We start from the raw sequence: 27988 nt of genomic DNA on the forward strand, positions 1-27988 counted from the left end.
CCTTGGCAGGTTTCGCCTTTCCCGTAGCAATTTGTCACAACTTTGGCGGTTGCAGGCCTTGGGCGGAATCCTTTAGTCATTTACAGGTTTGGTGGGGCTGCGGCGATAACAGGGTTCCCGTTAAAGGGGTCTCAGGGGGAGGCATTGACCAAACACCCAGCGGCAGCGAACATAGGGGGGTGGGCTATCTGCTTGAACATATGTTCTCCAGACTAGCCCACTTTCCAATCATGCTGGATAACCCTGAAGTTACCCAGAACCCCGGCTGGGGGACTGGGAAGGATAAACGCCCAATGCCCAAGCCAAGGTCTTCCTACATCTGAAATTTTAATAAAGTTGTGGCCAATTTAATCCCATAGAACGTTGTCATGAGTCATTATTTCCCTCAGGGGCTGCCCCGGGGTATGGGGGGACTTCGCCTAGCCGCGCAACATCACTGCTAATATCATGAGTTTGCACAAGAGAAGATTCATGAAGGCTCAGTTTTAAATTTCAAAGAGCACATATTATAAAACACTTTCACATGTGTATTTTCAATTGTTCATATCTTAGTTATAATAATTTACTTTTTTAAAAGATACTTATTTTTATGTTTTATTACATTAACTATCAGAACAAATATGGTGAAATAGTGAACAATGTTTTTGTTCAAAAGACTTAACATCTTTAACTATTGTGTTTTTAAAGGGGACCAAAAAAGGTGTAAAATTGAGAAGTTACCAGTGTTTTCCTTTTCTGAGATCATCTATGAAATACCTGGTTATGCTGAATATGGATGCAAAGAAGGTTTTACCAGATTCCCTTCAAAACCAAATACGATTCATTGCATTGATGGAAACTGGACACCATTGGAAGACCCCTGTGGTGGTGTGTTGTTCTTTTTGTTGTTCATATAAAGTTGCTGTAATGTTATAAATTCAAGAAAAGTTGAGCATCTTCTGTTTTGTGGTTGTGATTATATCCATATTTACCTAGAAGTGAGCGCTACTAAAATAGAGATGACATCAAACTGGGAGGGGTAGATAATACCACAGAAGATAGAAACAGGATTCCATAATACCTTAACAGATATCTGGGCCAAAACTAACAAAATGAGTTTCAATAGACACATACTGGTATGTAAGGCTCTACACTTAGCCAGGAATAAACAGATGCTCAAATATAAGATGGGGAAAACCTAGTGCTGTTCTTGGCTGCAGAAGAATAGTGTTGAGATCAGGGAAGTCATAAGGTAAAGGTAAAGGGGCCCCTGACCATTAGGTCCAGTCATGTCCGACTCTGGGGTTGCGGTGCTCATCTCACATTACTGGTCGAGGGAGCCGGTGTACAGCTTCTGGGTCATGTGGCCAGCATGACAAAGCTGCTTCTGGCGAACCAGAGCAGTGCACAGAAATGCCGTTTACCTTCCCGCCGGAGCGGTACCTATTTACTTGCACTTTGGCGTGCTTTCGAACTGCTAGGTGGGCAAGAGCTGGGACCGAGCAACGGAAGCTCACCCCGTCGCAGGGATTCGAACCGCCAACCTTCTGATCAGCAAGCCCAGTGGTTTAACCCACAGCGCCACCTGGGTCCCCTCAGGGAAGTCATAGTATCACTCTATTCTGCCTTGGTCAGACCATACCTGCAGAACTTTGTTCAGTCATGGGCACCACAGTTGAAGAAGGCTATTTACAAGCTGGAACATGTGCAGTTGAAGGCAACCAAGATGACCAAGGGTCTGGAAACACAGTCCTATGAGGAATGGTTGAGGGAGTTAGTTATGTTTAGTATGGAAAAGAGGAGACTGAAAGGTGATATGACAGACATCTTCAAATATCTAAAGGGCTGTCACATGGAAGATGTTTTAGAATGTTTACTAGAATCCAGTAAGCCTCGTGACCCTGCACAGGTACAGTGGTACCTCGGGTTAAGAACTTTATTCGTTCTGGAGGTCCGTTCTTAACCTGAAGCACCATTTTAGCTAATGGGACCTCACGCTGCTTCTGCGCCGCCAGAGCACGATTTCTGTTCTTATCCTGAAGCAAAGTTCTTAACCTGAAGCGTTATTTCTGGGTTAGTGGAGTCTGTAACCTGAAGCGTCTGTAACCTGAGGTACCACTGTACTGTTGGTGGTGACTGATGCATGCAGCCAGAAAAAAATAGCAAGTTATGGTTTATCTGGGATACAAGGAAGACTAGGTCGAACTTCATGAAATCTGGGTGGACCTTGTTGGATCTGTTCCAGAATAAGGAAAGGCCTTTGTTTTTTTCTAATAAGATTTTATTAAGACTTTTTCATAATACAATACAATAAAAAGCAAATTAATCTAGATAAAGAAGAGAAAAGAAAATACAAAGTCAGCTCTCAAAGTTAGATCTTAACCCTTTTCTCACACAGAAAGAGGTGAGAGCTGGGAAGGTGAGAGCTGGGAGTTTACCTTTCTTCCCCCAGTCTCAGCCTGGGAGACCTTCCCTTCCTTCCCTCTCTCTCGCAGGGTCCTTCACCAAGCACCCATCATTTCTTTGTTGTATTTGCTATGAGTTTCCATCCTTTTTAAAAAACTTCAATTTCCACTTCTTCCATTCTTTCTCCATGAGTTGGTAGCTTTCCCCTGTAAATTCACTCCAAATCATATGCAGAATCATTTCTCTTCAACTCTATCTCTGCCAGCTCAGGATGTCTCTTAGTCTCTCCCTCCATGACTTCATTCTACTCCTCCAACATCATAATTCTGCCATTTGGCTGTTTTATCCCTCTAGACACTTCTGTGAAGGACTTCTCCATTTCACCATCTACTGCCTCCAACTTTCATTTCACTCTCCTGTTCTGGCAACCTTTTATTGGTATTGTTCTCCAAAGCTTCTGTGTCTTTAATTCCATTTTTCATTTCATCCTCCTGTGGTCCATTTGCATTCACCATTTCATGGATCTCAACTCTGATCTTTTTTAATTGCTCTTCCACTAATTGCTATAATGTGCCAACAGTCAGTGGGGTGTCCAACAATGCATTTGTCGTACGGAATGGTGTTAGTCGTATTAGCAGCTCAGTCTCTACCTTAAGATCTCCACATTCTCTACCTAAAAAGCTTCAGTCTCCCATCTTCACCTTAATGTCTTCACAGGATTCCTTATTGTGCCGCATTCTTTTCCCACAGTGACATAGAAAAAATACTTTTCAGTTTGAAGTCAGCACCATTGATCAAACAGAGTTTAAAATAAAAAAGTAAAATAAAATAAAGATTTCTAGCAATTGGGATACCATTTAGCCATTTAAAAATTTCTGAGTTGCAAATAATAAAAAAATGCTTTTTGTTTTGCTTTCAGTCTTTTGGTAATCATCTCTTCTTCAGCCAGCAGTTAGCTCACAATCCAGATGTGAATTTCAAATGGCAGGCAGACTGATAACATCTCAGCCATAATTTAAGCTTCTTGGTCCCGACATGGAAAGCTGCTTTTTCAGAGCACCTGAGGTTAATCCCTTGTTCATTCGCTTTTCCCAGAGTGAATTTGACGGCCAAGATTTGCAGCTTGGCTATCAACAATCACAATGAGCTGTTGACAGGAGGTGTTGAGTTCACCATTTCCTTCCCCAGACATCTGGGAAAGCCTCTGTTATTGATGATTGAGCATAGCAAAAATTCGATCAGACATGTTATGTGGAGTTTCATACTTCATCTCAAACAGCAGGATATGTTCTGCTAATGCCATTTTGTTCTGCATTTGTAGGCTTTGTTAGCACAGTTCAAGTGTTGAATAAGTTTCTTCTGGACCTCTTAAAGGTGTGCCAGGAAGCTTCCAGCAGAAGGAACTGAAGATGAAGCAGGGGTGGCTGAATGTGGTCTGGATCATGGGTTTATTGTACTTGGCAAATTCCACAAATGGCCAGAGCATTGGATTCCTTGAGAGAAAGGCAGTATATTCAGGCAGTAAAAACCACAAACAAACAAACAAACAAACAAACAAAAAGATGAAGGCTTTGGGCTCGAGGGAATGGCATGACAAGGGAGCTAAGTGATGAAGGTATTGGAGCTATCCTGTGGCCTGCCACTTGGCTGATGGTCATTCTGGTTTTTTTTCCACAGCAGTCAGGTCAACAGCTGCAGCCTTTGTTTTTTATTTTCATTGAGATAGATGGAATATACTTTCCTTATGCCAGTTCTGTCATCTAGATTTGCCCAGTTTCAAGCAGAAAATTGCACATTTAAGCTGTATTCCTTTACACACTTACCTGGCTGTTTATTTCTGAGTAAATATCAGCACCAGTTGGTGGAGTGACAGCATTTACCTGACCTTCCATCACCAGCATTGCTGCACTAAACCAGGAGTGGGAAGAGGCTGGTGCACTACAAATGCACTGACAACCAATCTGGTGCTTGTAGTGGTGTTTTCAGCATGCTGACCCCACTATCGTGGCTGGTAAACATGCATAGATTGTGGTCTTAATCTTTCAGTTCATTAAATTCCATAGATTGCTATGTCTGCTTGTTTGTTTTGTGTGTGTGTGTGTATACATGTGATAAAACAGGAAAGCAGGCAGGATGTAGGCAGTCTGTTAACAGTGGTGAATCTTCTAACATTCTTACCTTTGCATCATTATAGTTTCTAACATGGTGTCATAAGTTGTTATATTGCTTTTTGTTTGCAGAAGTCTGCCCCTTTCCACCAAAGCATACTAGCGCTAAACTAAAAGATGAGTTTGGAACATCAGTATTGTTTCCTGTTGGGATGGTAGTACACTATGTATGTAAGGCAGGATTTGAACAAGTTCCTGGCATCTTGAATACTATTACCTGTGGTAAAAATCTGAAGTGGTCATCACTTGCAAACTTCTGTAAAGGTACATCATCTTTTGCTTTTGATTTATTGTAATGATTTGCAGATACTTATGAACAAAGACAAACCGGACTTTGTTTTTAAAAAGATAAAAGTCCCCAGAACATGCAGGTCCTTGGACATTATTAAGATGAAATGTTTTTTGGTTTTGGCCACAAAGCCATATTAGTGGTTTGGTGAACAGGGAAATAAAAAGTAGCCATATGACTCAGTTTGAAACATGTTTGAGCTAGGGAATGTAAATGCTGCAGCTGTTTGATTTGATACATTTACATTTAACCCTTCAAAGAGCTCAGAATATCATATATGTATTTTTCTTCAGACATGGTTTTCTTCATCTTCTATTTTATCCCACAAATCCTGTGGATTTAGGTTAGGCTGAGAGACAGTGACTGTCCTTAAGTCACCCAGTGAGCTTCATGTCTGAAAGGAGATTTGAACTTTGACCTGCCTAATCCTAGCTCAACACTCCAACCCCTACAGCACACTGGCTGTAGGTAACTGCTTTTGCAGTAACAAGGCAAGTGCTATTTCTGGTAAAAAACTAACTACATAACCACCTTAATCTTTGCTGAGTTTTGCATGATGAGGCAGTCAGGCAAGAGAAGAATAAATACATTGATTTTGAATTTGTCAAGAATAGCAAGTTGCAGTCTTGTAGAGATGAAAGAAGCAAACATCCCAGATTTTATGCAAAGTTTTTAAAATACCTAATGCTAAGTAATTTTGTGGCATCTGTTACAACTATGCTGTAACCCTATGGCAGGATAATTCAGACAGAGCATCCTCTTCACAACATGCAGCACCTCCTCCACCCAGGTGATAGTGCAGAACTAGCACTTTTTTATTTGTACTAATCTTCTGTGGAAGATTAAATAAATATGAGTTATGCCCACTTTCATTGGAAAGGCATCCAGAAACGCAAAATTCTTATTCAAGATGTGCAAGAGATTGGTTTGTTTACTCATTGCATTTGCTGATCTGTGCTTTCGTAAGATTTTAAGATGGTGTACTTCAGCAGTTAAAGTTCAGTTGATGGTTCAAAGAGCAGTGAGGGGCTGTTTGAACAGTTTTGTTAAAATATCTGAAGGAAAATGTAAAATAACAAAGTATGGCACTTTGAAAATCTCTTGCATGGTGATCATTGACATTACAATATCTTTTATGTGTAGTTAATGATCCTGGCAAATATATTCAGAATAATGCTTGGTTTAAAAAATGATATTTGCTAGGATTGTGAACTGTAGACATAAGAGATCTTGCATGTTACTATGTTATTTTATGCATTATCTTAGATATAGCTTGCTTTCCTTCATGTTTTTAATGAAATTTGTCAAAACTGTCCTCCTTTTATTAACGCCAGACCTGTCAAAAATATTGTTTGTTTCTTTTTCTGGTTTTGTATGTTTAATTCCAGAATGTTTCTTTTCAGCAAAAGTATGTGAGAGTCCAGCACCAATAAAAGATGGAAGTATTTTCTCATTTAATCCAGCATACATCTCTGGAGCAGGAATTATATATATGTGTGTTCAAGGGTAAGATTAAAGGTCACCAATAACATTTCCAATATAATTTTGCTCTTAATTGTTTTTTCAGAAACTAGTAAAATTGGCAGTACTTTGTAACTGAAAATGCAATCAATTAAGTTTAGGAGGAGAATCTACCTTATTTTTCGCTCCTTAAGACACACTTTTTTCCTCCTAAAAAGTAAGGGAAATGTCTGTGCGTCTTATGGAGCAAATGCATGGTCCCTGGAGCCGAATTGCCTAGGAGCCAAAAGCAGATCGTGCTCTTTTTTTTTTACAAAGAGAGAAGGGGGTGTTGAAAGGAAGCCGCTTAACAGCTGTTCAGCGAGTGATCGGGAGAGAGATAAGGCTCCCTTTCCAGCCCTGCCCCCTTGCCCAGGCCTCCATTGTTGAATGCAGAGGGAGGCTTTTGTTTCCCCAGCAACATGTGGCTGGCTGATTAGATTATCTGTCTGGAAACTGTAGAAATGTCTGTAGGACTAGAAGCTGCAGAATTGTGAGTTGGACCCCATAAAAACGGGGCCTTTCCCTTTGCCAAAAAAAGCTGCAACACTTTCAGCTGTTCCTCAAAAAAGCAGGGCTTTCCCTTTGCAAAAAAAGCTGCACCACTTTCAACTGATCCTCAAAAAAGCAGGGCTTTTCCCTTTGCAAAAAAAGCTGCACCACTTTCAGCTGATCCTCAAAAATGCAGGGCTTTGCCCTTTGCAAAAAAAAGCTGCACCACTTTCAGCTGATCCTCAAAAAAGCAGGGCTTTGCCCTTTGCAAAAAAAGCTGCACCACTTTCAGCTGATCCTCAAAAAAGCAGGGCTTGCTTTCCTCCTCTAAAAACTAGGTGCGTCTTACGTTCAGGTGCGTCTTATGGAGCAAAAATACGGTAAATATATTATTATTATAATCATCATAAATTTTCTTATTATATATGTATACCATGCATTTTACCCTGGGAAGGGACAAGGTGGCTTGCAGATAAAAATAAAAACAATTAAAAACAAAGGGAGAAAATAATTAAAAAACAATTAAAAATTGATAAGCGTTTCATGCACACACGGAGAATAAAACATTACTGAAAAACATCTAGGATACATTCAAAGCAGCATAATTAACAGGAAACTTAAATAGAATCCTAAAAAATTCAAAATAATACATTATAAAAGAGGTTAACTGCAGAATGCACGTTTAACACAGCGAAGTTAACAATTTTTTATCTTAAACATTTTAGAAGAAAACATTAGTAAAAAAAAGTTCAATATAAAATTCACTTTTAAAACAGCATAATTAGTAAGAGATTAAAAAATTATCATAAGCATAGAAAATATGAAGAATCAGGGCTAGATCAAGCAGTACCTCCCAGCTGCAATCTTGATATTTAAAGGGCAGTAAGACCTTGTCTAGATTGGAGTAGACCTGAACAGCACCGCTCTATGAACTGCCTACCAACTGTACTTCTGATTTATATGGCTTGAGCATCACTTGGTTGGATTTTTTATCCTGTACATTCAGATACACAATGATTGGGAAACGTTGGAACAAATGTGAGGAATATGGAAGTGATGTTCGCTGGAGTAATCCACCTCCACGTTGTGTGCGTAAGTAGCGTAAATTATTTACAAATTTGGAGTGATATTTTTTGTGATTAACAGCACAGTTGTTTTCTTGGAAGTCTGTTTCACTGTGTTCAGTGGAGGTTTGCACCCAGGTAGGGATATAGAGGATTGCACCTGAAGGCTGCATTCCTATGAACACTTCCTTAGGAGAAAGCCCTATATTGAACTATGAGTTTTCCTCAAAATTTAGTAAACATGCACATTAAAATAAGCGAATTAGTTAGTTCCTTTTCTGTGTTTGTTTCACAGCTATTCATAAGTCTGTTCTGTCTCATTTCTGTAGTAACCTACTAATTAAAAATAGCCACATGGAAATACATATTGAAGCATGTATATTCTCACAAAAAGATGCATTACTTTTTCTGTTTTTGTATATTTTTGTAAATTTTAATAAATAAAATTACAACATGGATTATCCTTAAAAAGCTCTCATTAAACAGATAATTCAATCAGAAGAGAAATACAGGGGTGAATCATACATTTCTAAACATATTTTATCCTAAAGTTGTGTTTTCATGCTTTTTTAAAAATCAAAAATCACATCTGAAATTTTGGAGTGCAAAATCTGAATGATAACTTTATTCTGACTCCTTGCTTTAGTCTGCAAGTTTTGAATCCAACAAGTTAGGTACTGGAATTTGCAAAGAATGAATTCCTCAAGCATTTTCAAAATGTAGTACGTTATGCATGCAATACAAATAAAGAAAATAAAAAATGTTAGTTATAGGGTTTACAGTTTCATTATTTAAAATGCTATTGTAGATGTCTAAATGAGATCTCTAAGTTTAGACTAATCAACATATATCTAAATTACATGGAATGTTGAGCACCCAGAGGTAATTGAATCCTACCCTGCTTCTTGTTGATAATTTTCTGGTTTGCACTTTCTTAAGCTATTTTAAATAACACCAGCCTCCCATATTAGGTTTAGGTAATGTTAATTCAGCAAGGAGTAAAGAAATAATGTCTCGTCAATTGTAAATGGCTTTTGTCATTACAAGCGTTTAACTGACAGAGGCTATGGTAAGGATTTTTTTATTTCATAAAATTTACACAGTTTGATTGTAAAACAAAAAACTTGCAAAATGGCTATGGCAGATCCCAGTCTAGAAAATTTCACAAAAGAATTTGCTAAAAACTTCTAAGAATAGGTGAAATCAGATAAGAGGTAAAAAGTAGGGAGAACTTTGTGAGAATATATATACTGTACAGATACATCCAAAGGCATGCAGAAGGCATTTGAAGAAGGTAAGTGCTGCTGGCTGCACAGGCGATTCCCCACCTACACAAGGGTTACATTCCAGCACCCCACAAATTACTTTCTTCTTTAATCTACATTTATGGGCAACTTTCCCAGCCAAAAATCCTATACAGGCATCCCCCTGTATAGGATTGATTGATTGATTGATTGATAAGACAAAGGGTCCTGCTCCATTATTGTTGCTAGTGTAAGGAAAGAGGACACACTTAACATTGCTATTTTAAAACTTTGTTGAGAGTATGTACAGAATGTCATGTAGCATTCGGTTGAGACGAGTATTATTTTTTATTTTTTAAACATATTTATTGATTTTCCAATATATATTTCCAATTACCAAACAAATTACAATGCCAAATTAATTATACAATTCCAATTATAACAATTCCAATTATGCCAAATTTTTAACTTGTGAATTCCCCATGTCTCGGACTCCGGAGCGCTTTCTTATGATCTTTTCCAGTTGCTTCATAAAGTCAATATTTTCACAGCCTCTGATAAATGCCAGCAAGCAGACACTCTTATAGTAAATAATGTCTCTGTGTGGAAAAAGCCATCCTCTCCCAATATCGCATTTCGGCTGACGCCATCTTGAAAGTCTCTCATAAATCAAACTTGTAAATCAAACTGCGACACACCAATTTCTTCCCCTGCGAGCCGTCCCCACTCCTTTCTGGGAGGGCCAGACCCTCGTAAATTCCACTATCAATCGTCCATCAAATCCAGCTTCTCCCTTTGAAGTGGTGTACAGCTCCACAGGCTATCATCAGCACTCGGCAGTTAATTCTAGCTGCGTCACAGCCAGCCGAGGATCCTCCATTTCTGTTGAGTCAAGTCCAGATCAAGTTTCACCTCCACACAGTTTATTTTTGTAATTTCCATTCTAATTTCCATTCTGTCTTTAAAGTCCACTTGCCATTTGCCTGTGAAAGTGGATTTTCTAGGGGGAGGTTTCGCCCGTGTTAAGTAGATATTGAGGCAAAACAAACGGAGATTCCAGAGCTTACCCCCCCTTCTTTTCCCTCCTTCACATACCAATGTAAAGTCCGCGTCTTCTTCCAATCTTCATTCTTAATCACTCAGGGCTGCAGTTAGCAACATTCTTCCCACTCCTTTGTCCGAGACATGCCCAAAATCTTTAAACAAATTTATATATCCAATTAAAGGGAGCGTGCATGAACGGGGCCGGCTCCAGGAGCTGCATCTGAAAACGAGCCCTATGTGCCCAGACCCCCCCACTCGGTCCCGAAGGACCCAAAGCGGGTTAAGGGGTACCGCGGGCAAAGGCAGCCCTCCCCGTCATCCCGGGGAGGTGGGAGGCTGCTTACTCCCATCGCAGCCGCCAAATTAACTCGTGATAGATAGCAAAGATGTTAAAGTCCGCCATCCTCCCGCTGTGCACGCCGGGAACTCGGTTGAGACGAGTATTAGATTGGGACCCGGTGGGTAGGGAACACAAAGGAGGCTATGTTCCAGAATGCATCATGGCTTACATCAGGCACCAGTCCACCAAGGTTCTGGTGTCATGAGTTATCTTCACATCTTCCCTATGTTTCCATAAGGAATAGGATTCAGATTGCATGTAAAGGTTAGTGTACGTGGTTAGTAGGGTTACATATAGAGATCTAAATAGATATTCCTCAGCAGTAATGGCATTCTTCATTCATGAAAAAGTAGAAAACAGAATGTTTGCACGTGCAACTATTTGAATATAGAAAGCTCAATTGGTCTGGAATCTGCTCAGTGCTTGGATAGTATATGTACTTACCCTATTCGTGCTACCCTGAGTTCCATGATGGTAAAAGGCAGATTCAGTGTAACTTAAAATGTGGTGTAATAACAAAGGTTAGGTTTAAATACACTTAAATGTGCACATTTATCTTGAGCTTTTCAAGTGGCTATGCATAGGATTGTACAATAAGGAACATTGGCAGCAGAAAATTAATGGGGCAGTTCTGACCATCATTCTATGAAGCTGGGAATGAGCGCTGGACCCAAGCATCTTCTCTCCCTTTTCTCCTCCTCCCCTGGTTGTGCATCAATTTCAGTATGAAGATCCTGGCTTGTATTAAGGTAGAGTTCTCTGTTAACTTAAGAAGCAGGAACTTCTGGCTTACTTTCTATTAATCTAACAGGAAAATAAGCCAGGATATTGGGTGTATTTCAGTACTTCCAAAAGGTCTTCCTGTCTGCACAGAACTGCAGATGTGTTTCTGTATGTGCAACTCCACAGAGAATGACTCAGAGAATCACAACCAATGGTAATTCCCTGCTGCCAAAATGTGAGCCTCTCTTATTATGATTTTGTTGATTTTTGGTAAAACAAAACAAAAAAAAATTAACTGAGGAATCCAATAGGCATTTAAGATATACAGGTATCACTTTTAAATAAATGTATTTAAAATAGTAGTTGGTATGTTTTGGATTTTTCAACAGTATGCTGTTGACAGTTTTACCATTTTGCTGAATTATTCAGTTTTCTTTTAGGAGCTGTATGTATAAACCCTCCAGACATTCCTGGTGGATCCCACAACGGAACGGCACCTCCTTATACTTATGGAATAGTGATCAAATACAGCTGCAAGGAGACTCTCTCACTCATTGGAGAACCTATTATATACTGTGATGTTGATAAGACTAATAGACCACTCTGGAGCAGTAAACCCCCAAGATGCCAAGGTTATTTTTTTTTATACATACCAGTTTTTCCTTCATGATGATTATAAAAAACAAAACCTGTTGACTTGACAGGATGTTCTGCTGTATTGTTGCATCCCTTTCCCACCTTACTTTTTTTTTAAGAATTTGAGATAAAAGGCAAAATGTCCATACTCTATTTTGTCTACTTTTTTATTTTGTAAAAAGCCTTCTGGCACTTGACTTTTACAGTTTTAACCAATGAATGAAATCATAGCAATTATTGATATTTAGGAAAAGGCTAAAGCATTAACTTCCTGGTTCATTAATTGTTAGAAAGGTGATTGCTGAATCACAGAAAACAAGGATTTTCCCCAGGATTTTAGTGTACAGGAGTGTGTCTATCCCACATACACCTTGTAGTAAAACAAAGTCAGGTGTTTTTTTCATACAGAATGGGTGACACCATCCCCATTTGTAAAGCCTACACAATTATCATTGTACATTCAGTGGCTGGATATATTCCCACTAGAGAAGATCCAATTAACTGGTCCAATTAACATGGATTTTTCTTCTCTGGGTGGAGGTAGGATGTTATAACACTTTTCATAAACGTCTGTTTTTTCTCCTCACTTTCTGAGATCGAATCTTTTAGTCGGGTTATATACTAGTGAGAAGTACAGTAAAGCACTACTTCATATTAAAAATATAACAATGCTCCATTTTTAATTATCTGTTTAATATTGGGTTATGGTTTAGTCCCTGTTAGTCTAAAAGCAGGAAAGATAACTCTTGCCCATTAACAAAGTGAATAATTTCCAACAGTACGTACTTCTACTGGTATGGCACAGAGGATTTTGCTGTGCTTCAGAGAGGGCTGTATTTTCCCTCTGAAAGAAAGTTTAAAAATGTCATGTGGATTGTGTGATAATGTCTTTCATCTCTTTTGATTCACACAAGTGCTGCGGTATAGCCACAGCTACATGGCAGTGCTTGTTGGAGAGATACCGTATTTTTTGCTCCATAAGACGCACCTTTTTCTTCCTAAAAAGTAAGGGGCAATACCTGTGCGTCTTATGGAGCGAATGGTGGTCCCTGGAGCTGAATTGCCCAGGGGCCAAAAGCAGATTGTGCTTTTTATTTTACAAAGAGAAAAGGGAGTGTTGAAAGGACCCCGCTCAGCAGCTGATCAGCAAGAGATCGGGAGAGAGATAAGAGTCCCGGCTCCCTTTCAGCCCTGCCCTCCTTTATTGAATGTGCTGCAGAGGGAGGTTGTTTGTTTCCCCAGTACATGTGACTGGCTGATTAGATTATCTGTCTGGAAACAGTAGAAACGGCTCCCTTTCCTTAAGATTTTTCAGAAATGTGAGTTAAACCCCATAAAAATGGGGCTTTTCCTCTTTGCTTTTCCCCCTTTGCAAAAAAAGCTGCAAAACCTTTAGCTGATCCTCAAAAACAAAAAAACAAAAACAAAAAAACCCAGGGCTTTTCCCTTTGCAAAAAAGGTGCAAAACTTTTAGCTGACCCTAAAAAAACAACAACAAAAAAACAACCAGGGCTTTTAGAGCAGGAAAACCAGAAAAATATTTTTTTTCTTGTTTCCTCCTTTAAAAATGAGGTGCGCCCTATGGAGCGAAAAATACTAGGAATACTGTACGTGTAAGTGCTAATTGGAGGAAATATATTTGGATCCTTCTAGGGATTAGTTCAGCAGATGGGACTAATTTTGGAGACCTTTGATTTGCAACAGCCATTACTAAAATAATGTGTATTCCTCAAACAGAAAACACCTGTTGGAAGAGGCCTTAAGATAGCAGGAGCCTTTTTTCATCATGTGTTCTATGCAGTCTGACAGAAAAGCATTTATAGTCTCATTTTCAAAGATCTAGATTGATGACGGAATATATTAATTTTTAGTAAAGTTCAGCAGAAAAAATATATTGTAATAATGTATAAATGTAAGGATTCTGTTTTTAAGGGATTTCGATTTTTAATATTACTTTCTGCTTTCAGTGATTATATGTGCAGATCCAGTAGTTCAAGATGGAGTAAAGAAGATAAGTGAGTTTAAAGATTACTATATCTTTGGCAACAATATTACATTTCAATGTGAAATTGGATACTTCATGATCGGAAGTTATTTCATTCGATGTGAGGCGAACAATACTTGGATCCCTAAAGCACCATCCTGCAAAAAGAGTAAGAATTCTTTAAAAAGAAAAAATATTAGCATTTACTGTATGTTTCTGCATTCAACAATAAGAAGCCATTTAAAATGACATTTATGCCTAGGGCGTGCACATTCACAAATGCAGGCATGCAAAGAAGTATATTGAATCACATAGTTTAAAGAATGATTATTTAGCCTCGCTAGTCCCACAGATGTATGTTAGTTATTTGTAACAAAAGCCAAAGTCATGCGAACTCAAATGAAAGATATCAGAAATAATAATTATTAGAACTTGAACATATGAGAACATGTGTAGATATGTGTACATAGCATACAAAATTATAAAATACAAATAGATTCTCAAAGCTGTGGCCACTATTTATAAAACAAAGAAGTTCTGCAAACAATACAGATTATAAACTGACAAGATTTCCAGGATTGAATCTCATTTCATCAGTATCAGAACGGAGAATCATTCATAGATGGTCCTCTGTTTTGTAAGACCTCAGCCAAATTTTGATCAGCAGCAAACTTATACTTACTCATTGTGCAGGAGTCTAAATTCTTCCCTGTTGGATTGCAGTTTTGAATTTGTATGTTTAAATTACATTATCTTATGAAGTTTTTCAAAATTCATTTTTTAAAATTGGAAACCCGTTTTTATTACAGTCCTTTGTAATATTCAACCATTTGGTTGAATTCAAATGGTTAAGAGCTTACAGAAGAAACAAATGAGATGTCATATTATTATTGTGACTTTATATATGTACATATTATAACATTGTTAAATACCAATGCCAATCTCCACAGCAGTGCCAGATTCCAGGGAGTAACAGACACTTATCTAGAGTCTGTGTTTCCTTTTGGAAAATGAAGCACAGTGGAGCCTGGGATGTCTTTATGATAATTGGTTTATTATTTGTACAAATATACAACCTGACTCTACGATATAAGGGTGCCCCAGGCTAACACCTCAAAAAGAAATTAAATGACTTAATTAGCTATTAACACATGTTGATCTCCTAGGCTTTAGAATAGAATAGAATAGAATAATAATTTATTGGCCAAGTACATTTTTCAATATACTTGGAATTTGCTTTGGCTACATTACAATGTAAAATACATTATACAAACAATAGTAATTCACAGAGCAAGAGCCGAGGCTGCCCTTCTTGGCGCCTCTTAAGCTGTGTTGGTGAGTGTAGGCCCGCCTCCTAGTCCCGATGGAGTTGGCCGGAGGAGGGAGCGGTCTTCCCAGACACTCACAGCAGCAGCAACAGCAGCAGTGTTCCGGAGGCTTCTCTGGAGCCTCTTAAGCTGTGGCGGTTGAGTGTAGGCCCACCTCCTAGGCCCAATGGAGTTGGCTGGAGGAGGGAGCGGTCTTCCCAGACACTCACAGCAGCAGCAACAGCAGCAGAAATGTCTAATACACAATTTAGGAAGTTTGCCTCACATAATTAGCATTTCATAAATAGAAATATCTAACATGCATCTTAGACTTGTTCTAAGATTACATTCTTGATTACATTCTAACATTTGGGGGTCTGATACACAGTTTTAACATGCAAGCCTTAATTAAATTGTAGCATCTACTAACCTATAACAATATTATCAAACAAATATTAACATTTTGCACCATGTTTTTAAGAAAGTAAGATAGAAAAAAATTGATGTACAGTGGTATCTCTAGATGCGAACAGGATCTGTTCTGGAGCCCCATTCACAACCTGAGCAGTCCGCAACCCGCAGCGCCGCTTCTGCGCATGTGCGGGTTGCGATTCGGCACGTCTGCGCACGCATGACGTCATTTGACGCGTCTGCGCATGCGCGACCCGCCGAAGCTGGAAGTAACTTGTTCCGTACTTCCGGGTTCGGCACGTTTGTAACCCGCGCCGTTCGCAACCCGCAGCAAACGCAACACAAGGTATGACTGTACTAAAGGGGATCTATGGCTGTCGTCTTTGAAGGTAGTTCCCCATCTATTACTTTTGTCTTTTGTTACATATATTTGGGGACCCTCTCCTTTGATTTTTGTTACTCATTTGTGCCCAAAAAGAAAGAAGCTGCCTGAAAAAGTTTCTTGGCCTGGTTGCCTGTGAGCTGTGCTTACCACAAACAGTCAAGTGGCTATTTTACAAGCTTGTCCAATGTGTGACTGCTCAGAAAATGCTCAGAGAACAGAAGTTACATTTGGTGATGTCACAGGAATGGGATTTGCTTGACTTGGCCATGAAGCAATTAGTAGTAAACTGCATTTTGTGACTTACTTTCATAGATTACTCAAAATTCAGGTATGTGATATTATGGTAATACCTTGAATCTTACCAGGAACTTATAAAAGCAAGGCTAAAATTATGTAGATATTATTTTATATATTTTGTGGTTTTATTTTTCTTCTTATAGTTTCTCAAGATATTTGTGGTGCTCCATTAGTTCTAAAAGGAAGTGTATATCCACGACAACCTCATTATGAACTAGGAAGTATCATTTCTGTGCAGTGTGATAAAAAGTATTCTTTTCCTGATGAAACCATGGAGATGAAAGCACAGTGCAAAGGCTACAATCAGTGGGATCCCCCTATACAACTTTGTTTCTGTATGTATAAATCCAGCTCTGTGGCATTGACATCTGTTGATAAAAACTTAAAAGCCCTATGTAAGTTTCTCGGTTAGTTGCTCATGAGTAAGCAGCCAGGACTCCGCTGTTTCCTTTATTGATTTTATTGTGCAAACTATATACAGTGCAGAGCTAAAAAGTTCATGTCTGTATCAAGTGGTGTCAGAATCCGGGAATGGCCCCTTCTGGTTCTGACCCCAACAAAAGAGTTTTGGTATATGAAAACCCCGCCTTCCATCCTTTCTTTTCACCCCACGTCTTTGGGGCGACGGAAATTGTGTTCCCCCTATATCGCCCTCGGGACTGGGGGAGTGCTGGGTCTCTCTTGCATCCCCCGAGCCTCTACTCCCTTTCCCCTGTGAACTCTGCCCCTCCTCGCTGGACGTCTTGCAGCTCCTTTCGCTACCAGAGGAGGTGCTGCTGGCAAGGTGGGACTGGGGCTCTCTGTAGCATCCGGAGAGCCCTTCCACCACCTTGCGCTGCATCGGGGAGAGTTCCCTGACACCCTATTAGGTTAGACAAGTCCACTTACCTTAAACGGTCAGGCGGCATTGCAGCCTGGCCACAGGCCTGGTCAGCGATCTAGCAGTCGGCTGGGGAGGATTTGGCAAAAGGTTAACTGCTGGCTTCACCTTATTAATGGAAGGAGTCAAGTTTGGAGAGAAGGCCATTTCAGCCTGCAGAGCCTCCAGTCCCGACCCATGGCTTGCAAGATCACTCTCTAGCTCCTCAGCACTCTGCCTGTTTTCCACAGACTAGGCCAGCAGCCTGGAAGAACCAGCTATGCGCAAGCTGGCATTGGAAGATGTCTGGTGTGCAGAGCTGAGTGTCTTGAATGCTCCTAGGGAAACATAGGGAAAAATGATGTTTAGATGGCTTTATGACTCACATTGCAGCTTTCCTTTCCAAGGCCTCCTGGTATGGAGTTCTACCTTGAAAAAAGGAGGAAGGAGAATCTGCCAGAGCAGTGAATCACAAGGATGCCAGTTGAAAAGCACTTGCCAATCACCATTCACATGAAACTGCTTAATGGCTGTTTTTCTCTTGCATTAATGTGTTTTTTCTAAATGTACTATACAAAGCTAAGCTGTACTGTACATGGTGTAGTAGAGATGTGCCTCTGCCACCGGCAGCTCCAAGATTCACACCAGAACTTAGCAAACTTAGTATGTGGCCTGTCACACCTCCTTCCTTCCATCAGGGTTCAGAAAAGGTTCAGAAAAGGAGGCAAAACTGAAGCTACGGCAGTAAGTGAACCTGTAGGTTTGAGAAAGCGCTGGAGGATCAGTGTTGCATCCTCCTTAGCCTTCCAGAGTAAATATATTACATCTAGAGTTGCCATCACATTTCACCTACAGCAAAATCTGGATGCTGATTTGGAGCTTCCTAAACCACAGAGCCTAGGGCTTGCTGATCAGAAGGTCGGCGGTTCGCATCCCCACGACGGGGGGAGCTCCAGTTGCTCGGTCCCTGCTCCTGCCCACCTAACAGTTTGAAAGCACATCAGTACCTTTGGCTGGCAGGCCTGGACCCAGGGATTCCCAGGGGTGGTGGCAACCAACCAATGGGCTTTGCTTGAGTCTGCCCCCAGGAAATAAATTGAGGCAAGCCCAGCAAAGGCTCATCTAGTCCAGCATTCTGTTCACACAGTGGCCTTCCAAATGCCTATGGGAAGCCCTCACCCAGGACATGGTGCAATTGCACTTTCCTATTCATGACCCCCAGCAATTGGTATTTAGAGGCATGTTGCTGCTGATATATAACAATTATGACTGTATCGTATAGACCTTGTTACAGGTAGGTAGCCGTGTTGGTCTGCCATAGTCAAAACCAAGAACAAACTTAGTTGGTCTCTAAGGTGCTACTGCAAGGAATTTTTATTTAATTTTGTTTTGTATAGACCTCGATAGCCTTATTCTCCATCAGATTATCTAATCCCTTTTCAAAACTGTCCAAATTGGCTTCCATAGCTACATTTTGTAGTAATGAATTACATAGTTTAACTGTGTTGCGTGAAGAGCTTTGTTTTGTCAATCCTGAATCTCCTATTTAGATTGATTAGATGACCCTGGACTCTAGTATACTATGAGAAGTGGAGAAAAATATTCCCCTATCCATTTTTCTTCACACTATGCATAACTTTATATACCTCTAAAAACTCAGCAGTGGCCAGAGGATTGGAGAAGATCAGTCTACATCCCAATCCCAAAGAAGGGCAGTGCCAAAGAATGCTCCAACTACCGCACAATTGCACTCATTTCACATGCTAGCAAGGTTATGCTTAAAATTCTACAAGGCAGGCTTAAGCAGTATGTGGACCGAGAACTCCCAGAAGTGCAAGCTGGATTTCGAAGGGGCAGAGGAACCAGAGACCAAATTGCAAACATGCGCTGGATTATGGAGAAAGCTAGAGAGTTCCAGAAAAACATCTACTTCTGCTTCATTGACTACGCAAAAGTATTTGACTGTGTCGACCACAGCAAACTATGGCAAGTTGTTAAAGAAATGGGAGTGCCGGATCACCTCATTTGTCTCCTGAGAAATCTATGTGGGACAAGAAGCTACAGTTAGAACTGGATATGGAACAACTGATTGGTTCAAAATTGGGAAAGGAGTACGACAAGGCTGTATATTGTCTCCCTGCTTATTTAACTTATATGCAGAATTCATCATGCGAAAGGCTGGACTGGATGAATCCCAAACTGGAATTAAGATTGCCGGAAAAAATATCAACAACCTCAGATATGCCGATGATACTACCTTGATGGCAGAAAGTGAGGAGGAATTAAAGAACCTTTTAATGAGGGTGAAAGAGGAGAGCGCAAAATATGGTCTGAAGCTCAACATCAAAATACTAAGATCATGGCCACTGGTCCCATCACCTCCTGGCAAATAGAAGGGGAAGAAATGGAGGCAGTGAGAGATTTCACTTTCTTGGGTTCCATGATCACTGCAGATGGTGGCAGCAGTCACGAACTTAGAAGACGCCTGCTTCTTGGGAGAAAAGCAATGACAAACCTAGACAGCATCTTAAAAAGCAAAGACATCACCTTGCCGACAAAGGTCCGTATAGTTAAAGCTATGGTTTTCCCAGTAGTAATGTACGGAAGTGAGAGCTGGACCATAAAGAAGGCTGATTGCCGAAGAATTGATGCTTTTGAATTATGGTGCTGGAGGAGACTGTTGAGAGTCCCATGGACTGCAAGAAGATCAAACCTATCCATTCTCAAAGAAATCAGCCCTGAGTGCTCACTAGAAGGACAGATCCTGAAGTTGAGGCTCCAGTACTTTGGCCACCTCATGAGAAGAGAAGACTCCCTGGAAAAGACCCTGATGTTGGGAAAGATGGAGGGCACAAGGAGAAGGGGACGACAGAGGATGAGATGGTTGGACAGTGTTCTCGAAGCTACTAACATGAGTTTGGCCAAACTGCGAGACGCAGTGAAGGATAGGCATGCCTGGCGTGCTCTGGTCCATGGGGTCACGAAGAGTCGGACACGACTGAACGATTGAACAACAACAACAACAAAAATTATTTCCAGTAGCACCTTAGAGACCAACTAAGTTTGTTCTTGATATGAGTTTCGTGTGCATGCACACTTCTTCAGATACCTGAAAAAAGTATCTGAAAGCTCATACCAAGAACAAACTTAGTTGGTCTCTAAGGTGCTACTGGAAAGAATTTTTTATTTTGTTTTGACTATGGCAGACCAACACGGCTACCCACCTGTAACTTTATATACCTCTAGAATGAGCCCCCTTATCTTTTTTTCCTAGTTGAAATGCCCTAAATATTGTACCCTTTCCACAAAGAGTTGCTTCAATCCATTCATAAATTTGCTTTTCCATTTCTGCATCATCTCTGGCTCTACAATACTACTTTTTGCATTGTAGTAAGCAGAGCTGTAACCAAAATTCAAAGTGTTGCTGCACCATAGATTTATATAAAGGCACTCAATCAGCAGTTTCATTTTTCATCCTTTTTCTAATCCTCATCATAGAGTTTGCCTTTTCACAGCAACTGTTGGTTAGATGGCACTCTGCTTCTAATACCATGCTCAAGACAGATACTATTTCCCAATTGTCTAAATCAGAGATAGGCAACCTGGACCTAAACCTTATCTGAACACCTCCTGAAGCTATTCAGTTCTTATATCCCACCATTCTTTCTTTTTTCCTGGGCTTTAAATCCGTTCCCATTAATATGTAGTTTCAGAACAACTAGAAGGAGTATAGTTTATTTGATGAAGAATAAAAATCCTTTTCCTGTTTATATTGCTTGAGGAAAAGCCCCCATCCACCTGTCAGAGAACAAATGGCAGGCTTCTGCTTTTCTTAGTATAGCATACTAAAGGAAGAAAGGGTTTATTTTCACTGGTTTTACAAAACCATAACTGTATCAATCAGTTGTGCTGATTTTTTTAAAAAAAATTAAATATAAGAGCATCCTGCTAGAGCAGGTGAATGACCCCCTCCCCCGCATCATATTCTTACAGTGACCAACCAGATGCCTATGGGAAGCATGCAATCCAGGACACCCAAGCACAAGAGCACCCACCCCTTGTGTGCTTTCCAACAACTAGTATTCAGAAGTATACAGTCTCCATCATGGCTAATAGCAGCTGATAGTTTTATCTTCCATTAATTTGTCAAAATCTCTTAAAACCATCCAAGTTGGGGGTCATCACTGCCCGGGGGGGGGGGGGCAGGCGAGTTCCATAGTTTATATGTTACGTGAATAAGGTTCTGAATACTCCAGCATTCAGCTTCACTGGAACAGCTTCTAAGTGTTATAAGTTCTAGTGTTATCAAAAAGGGAGAAAAACTACTTCTAGGTACTGTATACAGTTACATTCTATGTATATATACACATGTTTATGCATGCATGCATTTTTTTCATAATATTTATATACCACCCAATTTAGCATTCTTTGGGCAGTGAAAATATAATGGGTGGTAGTCAACTAGTTTTTATACTAGTGTAAGGAGATTTCACCCATCTCCTCCTTCCGTGTATGGCGTGCACCATCCCTGTATCTCCAAAGGGATAGTGAAACCCACAGAAGAGATTTTGGAGGAACAGGAGAACTGTCAATTGCACAAGGATAAATCCTTGCACTGATGGAACATTCACCTTAGTGCTGCATTGACTACAACCCATTATAGTGAATGATTTAATACTTTGCTTTTCCCTGCTAATGTTCTAATATTAAAACATCTCCTTAATAAAATGAAATAGTGAATGATATATTTTAATCCACAGGCCTTTTCTCTAATATAGAGTGCATCTCATTTCATTCACTTCTGGGTTTCTTTACAGGGAAGCTACTCCCTGGGCTCATTTCAGGAGAAAAGGGGGGGATATAAATTTGATAGATAGATAGATAGATAATAAATGATAGTGCTACTGTATTAATATTAACATAGTGCTGCTTCCTTTGACAGTATTGTGCTAAATGTTTATGGAAGAGGCGATGCAGTAATTCACTACTTGATGGATTTAAATGTACATTGTTTTACCTTATTTGCAAAGCAAAGTCTAGAAGCAATGGGACAAAGTAAAAATAATAGTTATTTCAGGTAACACAATGCCCAGTGTAGCGTCAACTATAAACTGCAACTGTTGAATTCTCTCATTCCTTGTAATGTAGGATTGGGATGAAGCTAAAATGATGGTGTTTAGGCCATAGTTGCAAAGCTGAATGCTGTGTGTCTTACTCAATAGCTAGCTTGTGAATTGTTGGGACAAGTAAAGAGAGGGTGATGCTGGGTCTCTCTCTCTCTCTCTCTCTCTCTCTCTCTCACACACACACACACACACACACACACAAATACACACAATTTACCTCTCCTAAGGATCCACAAACTAGTACAGTGGTACCTCTGGATGCAGACAGGATCCGTTCCGGAGCTCCAGTCAGATTCCAAGGTTTCTGCAACCAGAGGGACTGCTTCTGCGCATGTGCAGAGCGGTAGAGTGCTTCACTTCAGCACATGCACGCGCGGTGAAACCCAGAAAAATACTTTCGGGTTTGCCGTGTACGTATCCTGAAGGATACGAAACCCGAGGTGAACGTAAGTAGAGGTACCACTGTAATCAATATTTTGATGCATCACACACACACAGCTTTGCAACCATGGCCTAAGAGTCTAGCCACACCACAGGAGGAAGCAGCAACAAAGCTACTCTGGTGATGAATTATTCTCAACACCCTGGCTCAGATAGCATCAGGGCTTTTTTTAATAGCCAGAACTCACCAGAACTCAGTTCCAGCACCTCTCAGGTGGGCACCATTGCCTTTCCTTTCAAAGAGAATGAAGGAGGTGCTCATGGTGTGTTCTGGTACCTCTTTTTCTAGAAAAATAGCACTAGATAGCATATTGGTGCATAACGTAGGAGTAAAAAAAGCCAACCTTGTAACTTTTCCCTCATGCAGTCGTGAAAGAAAATTTGTAAGATTTATGCAAGGTGTCTGTTGTGTGCATTTTTTCTGGAGTAGCTCCCCTAAGAAGTCTGCATGGAATTACCTCTGGTGCCATCCTGGAAACAATTATGCCCCTTCCTGCCCCTTTTCACAGATACTAGTCTTGGGGAAACAGACTGACCTGCTCTTAGAGAAGGGAGAAATTGTGGAGGAGAGGGTCAATTGGAGTGGAGCCTGCTTGGCAGCTTTTTATCTAAGGAACAAAAAGGGGTAGGGGGTCAGCTTTCTGAATTTTTATTTGGACTCTTAGGCTTAAAAGCTCTTTCCAGATCTATACATAACATCAATGGGTTTTCTTAACATTTTGTACAGAACATTCTGCATCTTGCAAATCAAGTTGTATAATTATGAAAGATTTTGGAAAATAATCTTATTTCTATGTGGACTTTTGTGTTACTTTATTATTTATGATCATTGTTTTTTTCAGTTAGATTATCCCCAGACATTGCTAAACTCCATATCCCTAAAGGAATAATAAGACATGGGGAAAAAGAATACTACTACCCTGGAGATGAAGTTATTATTCAGTGTTATGCTGGCTATGTTTTGAAAGGATCATCTAAAATTAAATACATTGGTGGACAAAAATGGTTGCCTAAAATTCCACATTGTTATCTGAGTAAGTATTAATCCTTGTGAAAATGTAACATGCCAGCTATTTTTCCATTGATATGAGACTGCCTTCTTTTAAATATATGCTTTCATTGAAGTACAGAATCTAGACAGTTTTATCTCATAGTAGTGCAAAAAAAATTAAAGGATTAGCTGGCCCTCTTTGTAGTCACTTTAGATTCTCCTCTACTATTTGATATACAGTGGTACCTCTGGATGTGAACCTGAAAGGTCTGTAACATGAAGTGCCGCGTCTGCGCATGTGCACAACACGATTTGGGACTTCTGCGCATGACGTCATTCCATGCGTCTGCACATGCGCGAACCACCGAACCCGGAAGTAACCCGTTCTGGTACTTCCGGTTTCAGCGCATTCGTAACCCGGGCTGAACACAACCTGCAGTGGCCGTAACACGAGGTATGACTGTAATGATCTAGGAAGAGAGATACAGTCATACCTCGGGTTGCGTTCACTGCGGGTTGCGTTCGTCACGGGATACGAATGCGCCAACCCGGAAGTACCAGAACGGGTTACTTCTGGGTTCAGCGCTTTGTGCATGCGCAGAAGCTCCGAATCGCGCCACACACAGGCAGATTTGGCGCTTCAGGTTGCACTCTTTTAATGTTGCGAACGGGCCTCCAGAACGGATCCCGTTTGCAACCAGAGGTACCACTGTATTTATTCTGAGAGACTGGAGAATCCATTTCTTTCACCATTCCCTCATAGGTGAACCTACCCCATCACATCCCTGCCCAACTAGCTTTTTTACTTTTTTGTAATATTGTTTTTATTGAAAAGCAAACAAACACAAACAAAATGAATCATTGGTTTTAATCCTTATGGCCAGTTACATACAAATATATTTTCATCATATAAAAATGTATTGAAGAAGATGACCAACGATCTCCTTCAGAAGGCACTGTGAGATATCGTAGGTTTGAGCACTTCTGTTTAGAAGCTAATAAAAGAAATAAACTGAAACTAATCTTTCTCAAGCACGTAATTTGTAGTTTACCTTCTAGCTAGCTAACACTTTTGTATGCTCTTCACCATTAGTGTCAGATGCCATGCTCTGTCACACCATTTACGAAATGAGCAGCCTTCTGTGTCCTTTCTACACATGCACAGTAGTCAGAAGATTACAAACAAGTGACTTATATAACAGATATTTGTTTCACCTTTGAAAAAGAGAAAGTAAAGCTATGCCTGTGAGATAGCTCATTTGGTTTAACATAAGACTCTTAATCTCATGATTGCGGGTTTGAGCCCCACATTGGGCAGAAAGATTCCTGCATTGCAGAGGGTTGGACTAGATGAAACCTTGTGGCTCCTTCCAAGTCTTTAATTCTATGGTTCTAAGACCAGCTTTCATTTCAGTCTTCTAGTGTAGCAGTTCAGATATGGTCATGAACACAAATCACCAAAAACTTGTACCTTTGAGCACTCCCACGCAAGATGAATTAAGGTCTCCAATATTTGGTAACCTCTCCAATATACAAGTGGAATGGAGTTGTCAATGTAATGTAGGTGTACTGGAGTCCAGTGCCATCTATGAATAAGTTTCAGTGTTGATTCTTTAATTTTAGTGGAAATAGTTCTTAAAGGAGGTGTGTGCCCATTCACCCTCTGTGATACTCACATTGAGATCTGATGCCTAGAGTAATTTACCTACCATGTTTAAACTGAAAAATCAAGCAGTATTTTATATGTATCTGTTGCTATCCCCTTCACATTTCTAGAACCAATTTCACACAGCTTAAAACAGACTAAGGTATTTTTGTGCATCATGAGTTTAAAACTATTGTTTTATTATTACATTTATTTCCTACCTTTCCTCTAAGCAGCTTGAGGATGTGAGTATAAATATTTTCATGAAATGTGAGGATTTGTAAGTACCGGTACTTATTTTTAAAATGAGACTTGCAGCTTTAGTATTGTAAAAGCAAATTCTAACCCTAGAAAAAAAGAAAAAAGGAGGAGGAGGAGGAATTAATGAGTCAAATAAAGTCAATGATTATTCTTTTAAACCTATATGATTTCTTGATTAGTATAGGAGAAAGTTTAAAATGGCCAAGTTGTATATGAGAGTACGTGCAGTAAGCGAAGCATATCAACCAGTTGTGGTATGAAGTCAACCTTGAGCTGCAGTACTTGCTCATGAGACTGCCAGTCTGAATGAGTAGACTTTTGATAGTCTTACAATGTTCTTTTCTGTGAAGTTTGCTTATTAGAACCATTTCCCCTTCTTTTCTAGGTATTTTCCTGAGAGTAGTTATAGCTGGTATGTAATTTATTGAAAATGAATGTGAGAAACAGGAAGATGTATTAAACAAATTTAAATACCGGTGCTTTGTACAATTTCAGATGCTTTTTACCAATAGCAAAAAATACTTGGGTCTGAGATAAGCATTTTGAAGTTTCACTTTTTGGAGATAATTAAGTCCATGCTTAATTCTCCTTATTGAATTAAGTCCCCTGGTTTTCAATGGGGAAAATTAAGTATGGGTTTAAAATCAGCTCATGCCCCTAGAAGTTTCTCCCATATTTTTTCTTTGCTAGACAGGATTTACTTTTTGTTGAATTGACTCTGAACTTTGTGCACACCATTGGTGCTTTGTAAATCTTCCACATTTTATCAGTTTGGCACTGGTGCTCAGATATTTGCTCATCAATTGATGAATCTCATCCTTGGGTCCAAAATCTACAAGTACATTGTCACACACACACACACACACACACACACACTGGGTATTTACTGGTAATAATTTCTGATACTAAATAGCAGTGTAGGCAGTGAATCACCAATCTTTACTCCGTCATAATAATTGGTGTTTTTTTGTCTTGGAGTAACTTATGATCACCAAATAACAAATCATTGCATTTTATTGTTAACATTCAAGAGGTATTATTATGCTTTGAGTAACATTTGAAGGATATTTTCAAAAACTTTTTCAATTATGCATGAGTTTTCTTGGCCCCTCATGAACCTTTTTTAATAGGATAGTATGGTGTATTATTCTTGTGTTCTTTTCTTCTTCTTTTAGGATGCCTATTACCTGTATTGATTGTTGGAACCAAAATGGTTTATCAGAATTTTTACTTAAAAAGGTAAAACATCTCTTATTACCAAACTCCGCTTTTACTTTCTATTTTATGTTTCTAAATTTTATTGAATTCTCAATTTTACATCTCAAAACAAAAAAATTTCATTATATTATATCTCCAATTACTTCCCTCCTCCTTCCATGGTTCATTTTGCTTGTCTATCATTCCTGCACATTTTACTTTAACCATTTTAATCAGTTTTCCACTCTTACATCACTCAAATATTCGTTACACTGTTGAATTTATCTTAATGCTGCCAGTGTTTTCAGCTGTATACAAGAATTTTACATATACTCAATACATATTTTCCAATCTTTTTTGAATACATTTTCTTCTTGCTCTCTTATTCTATGTGTTAAACCTGCTAGTTCTGTATATTCTAACATCTTAAGTTGTCAATCCTCCTTGCCTTTGACCTCCGTCGCTTTCCATTTTTGGGTTAACAAAACTTGAGCCGCCATTGTTGCGTACATTAATAATTTTTTTCTGGCACCTAGGAATTTCTGTCTGAACTATTCCCAACAGGAAGGACTCCTATCTTTTTGGGAAAGTTATTTTAAACATTTCTTCAACTCATTGTAGATCATCTCCCAATATTATTTTACCTTTTTACATGTCCACCACATATGAAAAAAATGTTCCCTCCATTTCTTTACATTTCCAGCACATATCTGATTCTGCTCTATACATCTTAACCAACCTGTTCAGAGTTAAATACCACATATGAATCATTTTCCTATCATTATCTCTTCAGTGTATCACATGGAGTAAATTTCAAATAATTTTTCCATAGTTTCTTCCAGAGATTTAAGTCTATATTGTGTCCTATATCTATTGCCCACTGTGTCATTGAAGCTTTGACTAGCTTGTCTTTTGTTTTGCATTCTACTAAAAAAACCTTGTTTTATGTTTCTAAAGTCCACTTTACATATAGCCTACATAGAGATTATCACCATGTAGAGAAAATAGTGCATGCTGTGTCATCAGAAAGTGCACGTTCAGTTGTGTTTTCTGTGACTAAACTGGGAGATGGATATGAGCTATTGCTGTCCAAACAGCAGGATATTGCAAAAAAGACACGCACACTGCACTTCAGATTATACAGCATGCACTATTTTCTCTATTTCCTAATGATTCTCAGCATTTCTCCTCTTTGCAGG

General features: G+C 39.5%; 1 protein-coding gene across 3 annotated transcripts in view; it reads left to right on the forward strand.

Moving 5' to 3' along the window:
* LOC117048716 (membrane cofactor protein-like) overlaps positions 1-26835 on the forward strand; it is a 30901-nt gene extending 4066 nt beyond the window's left edge. The window contains exons 2-11 of one of the 3 annotated variants that reach the window (XM_033152905.1): positions 688-867; positions 4626-4817; positions 6246-6348; positions 7841-7926; positions 11690-11881; positions 13853-14038; positions 16413-16604; positions 23538-23729; positions 25978-26004; positions 26768-26835. In XM_033152905.1, the coding sequence (XP_033008796.1) occupies positions 688-867; positions 4626-4817; positions 6246-6348; positions 7841-7926; positions 11690-11881; positions 13853-14038; positions 16413-16604; positions 23538-23729; positions 25978-26004; positions 26768-26835 (1418 nt within the window). Of the gene's footprint in view, positions 1-687; positions 868-4625; positions 4818-6245; positions 6349-7840; positions 7927-11689; positions 11882-13852; positions 14039-16412; positions 16605-23204; positions 23321-23537; positions 23730-25977; positions 26005-26767 lie in introns of those variants that run through there. The other 2 variants (XR_004426869.1, XM_033152906.1) reach the window with 2 other exon arrangements.
* The last annotated feature ends 1153 nt before the right edge of the window (positions 26836-27988 follow it).

The sequence above is a fragment of the Lacerta agilis genome, chromosome 6 (assembly GCF_009819535.1).
Source record: "Lacerta agilis isolate rLacAgi1 chromosome 6, rLacAgi1.pri, whole genome shotgun sequence".
NCBI lineage: Eukaryota > Metazoa > Chordata > Lepidosauria > Squamata > Lacertidae > Lacerta > Lacerta agilis.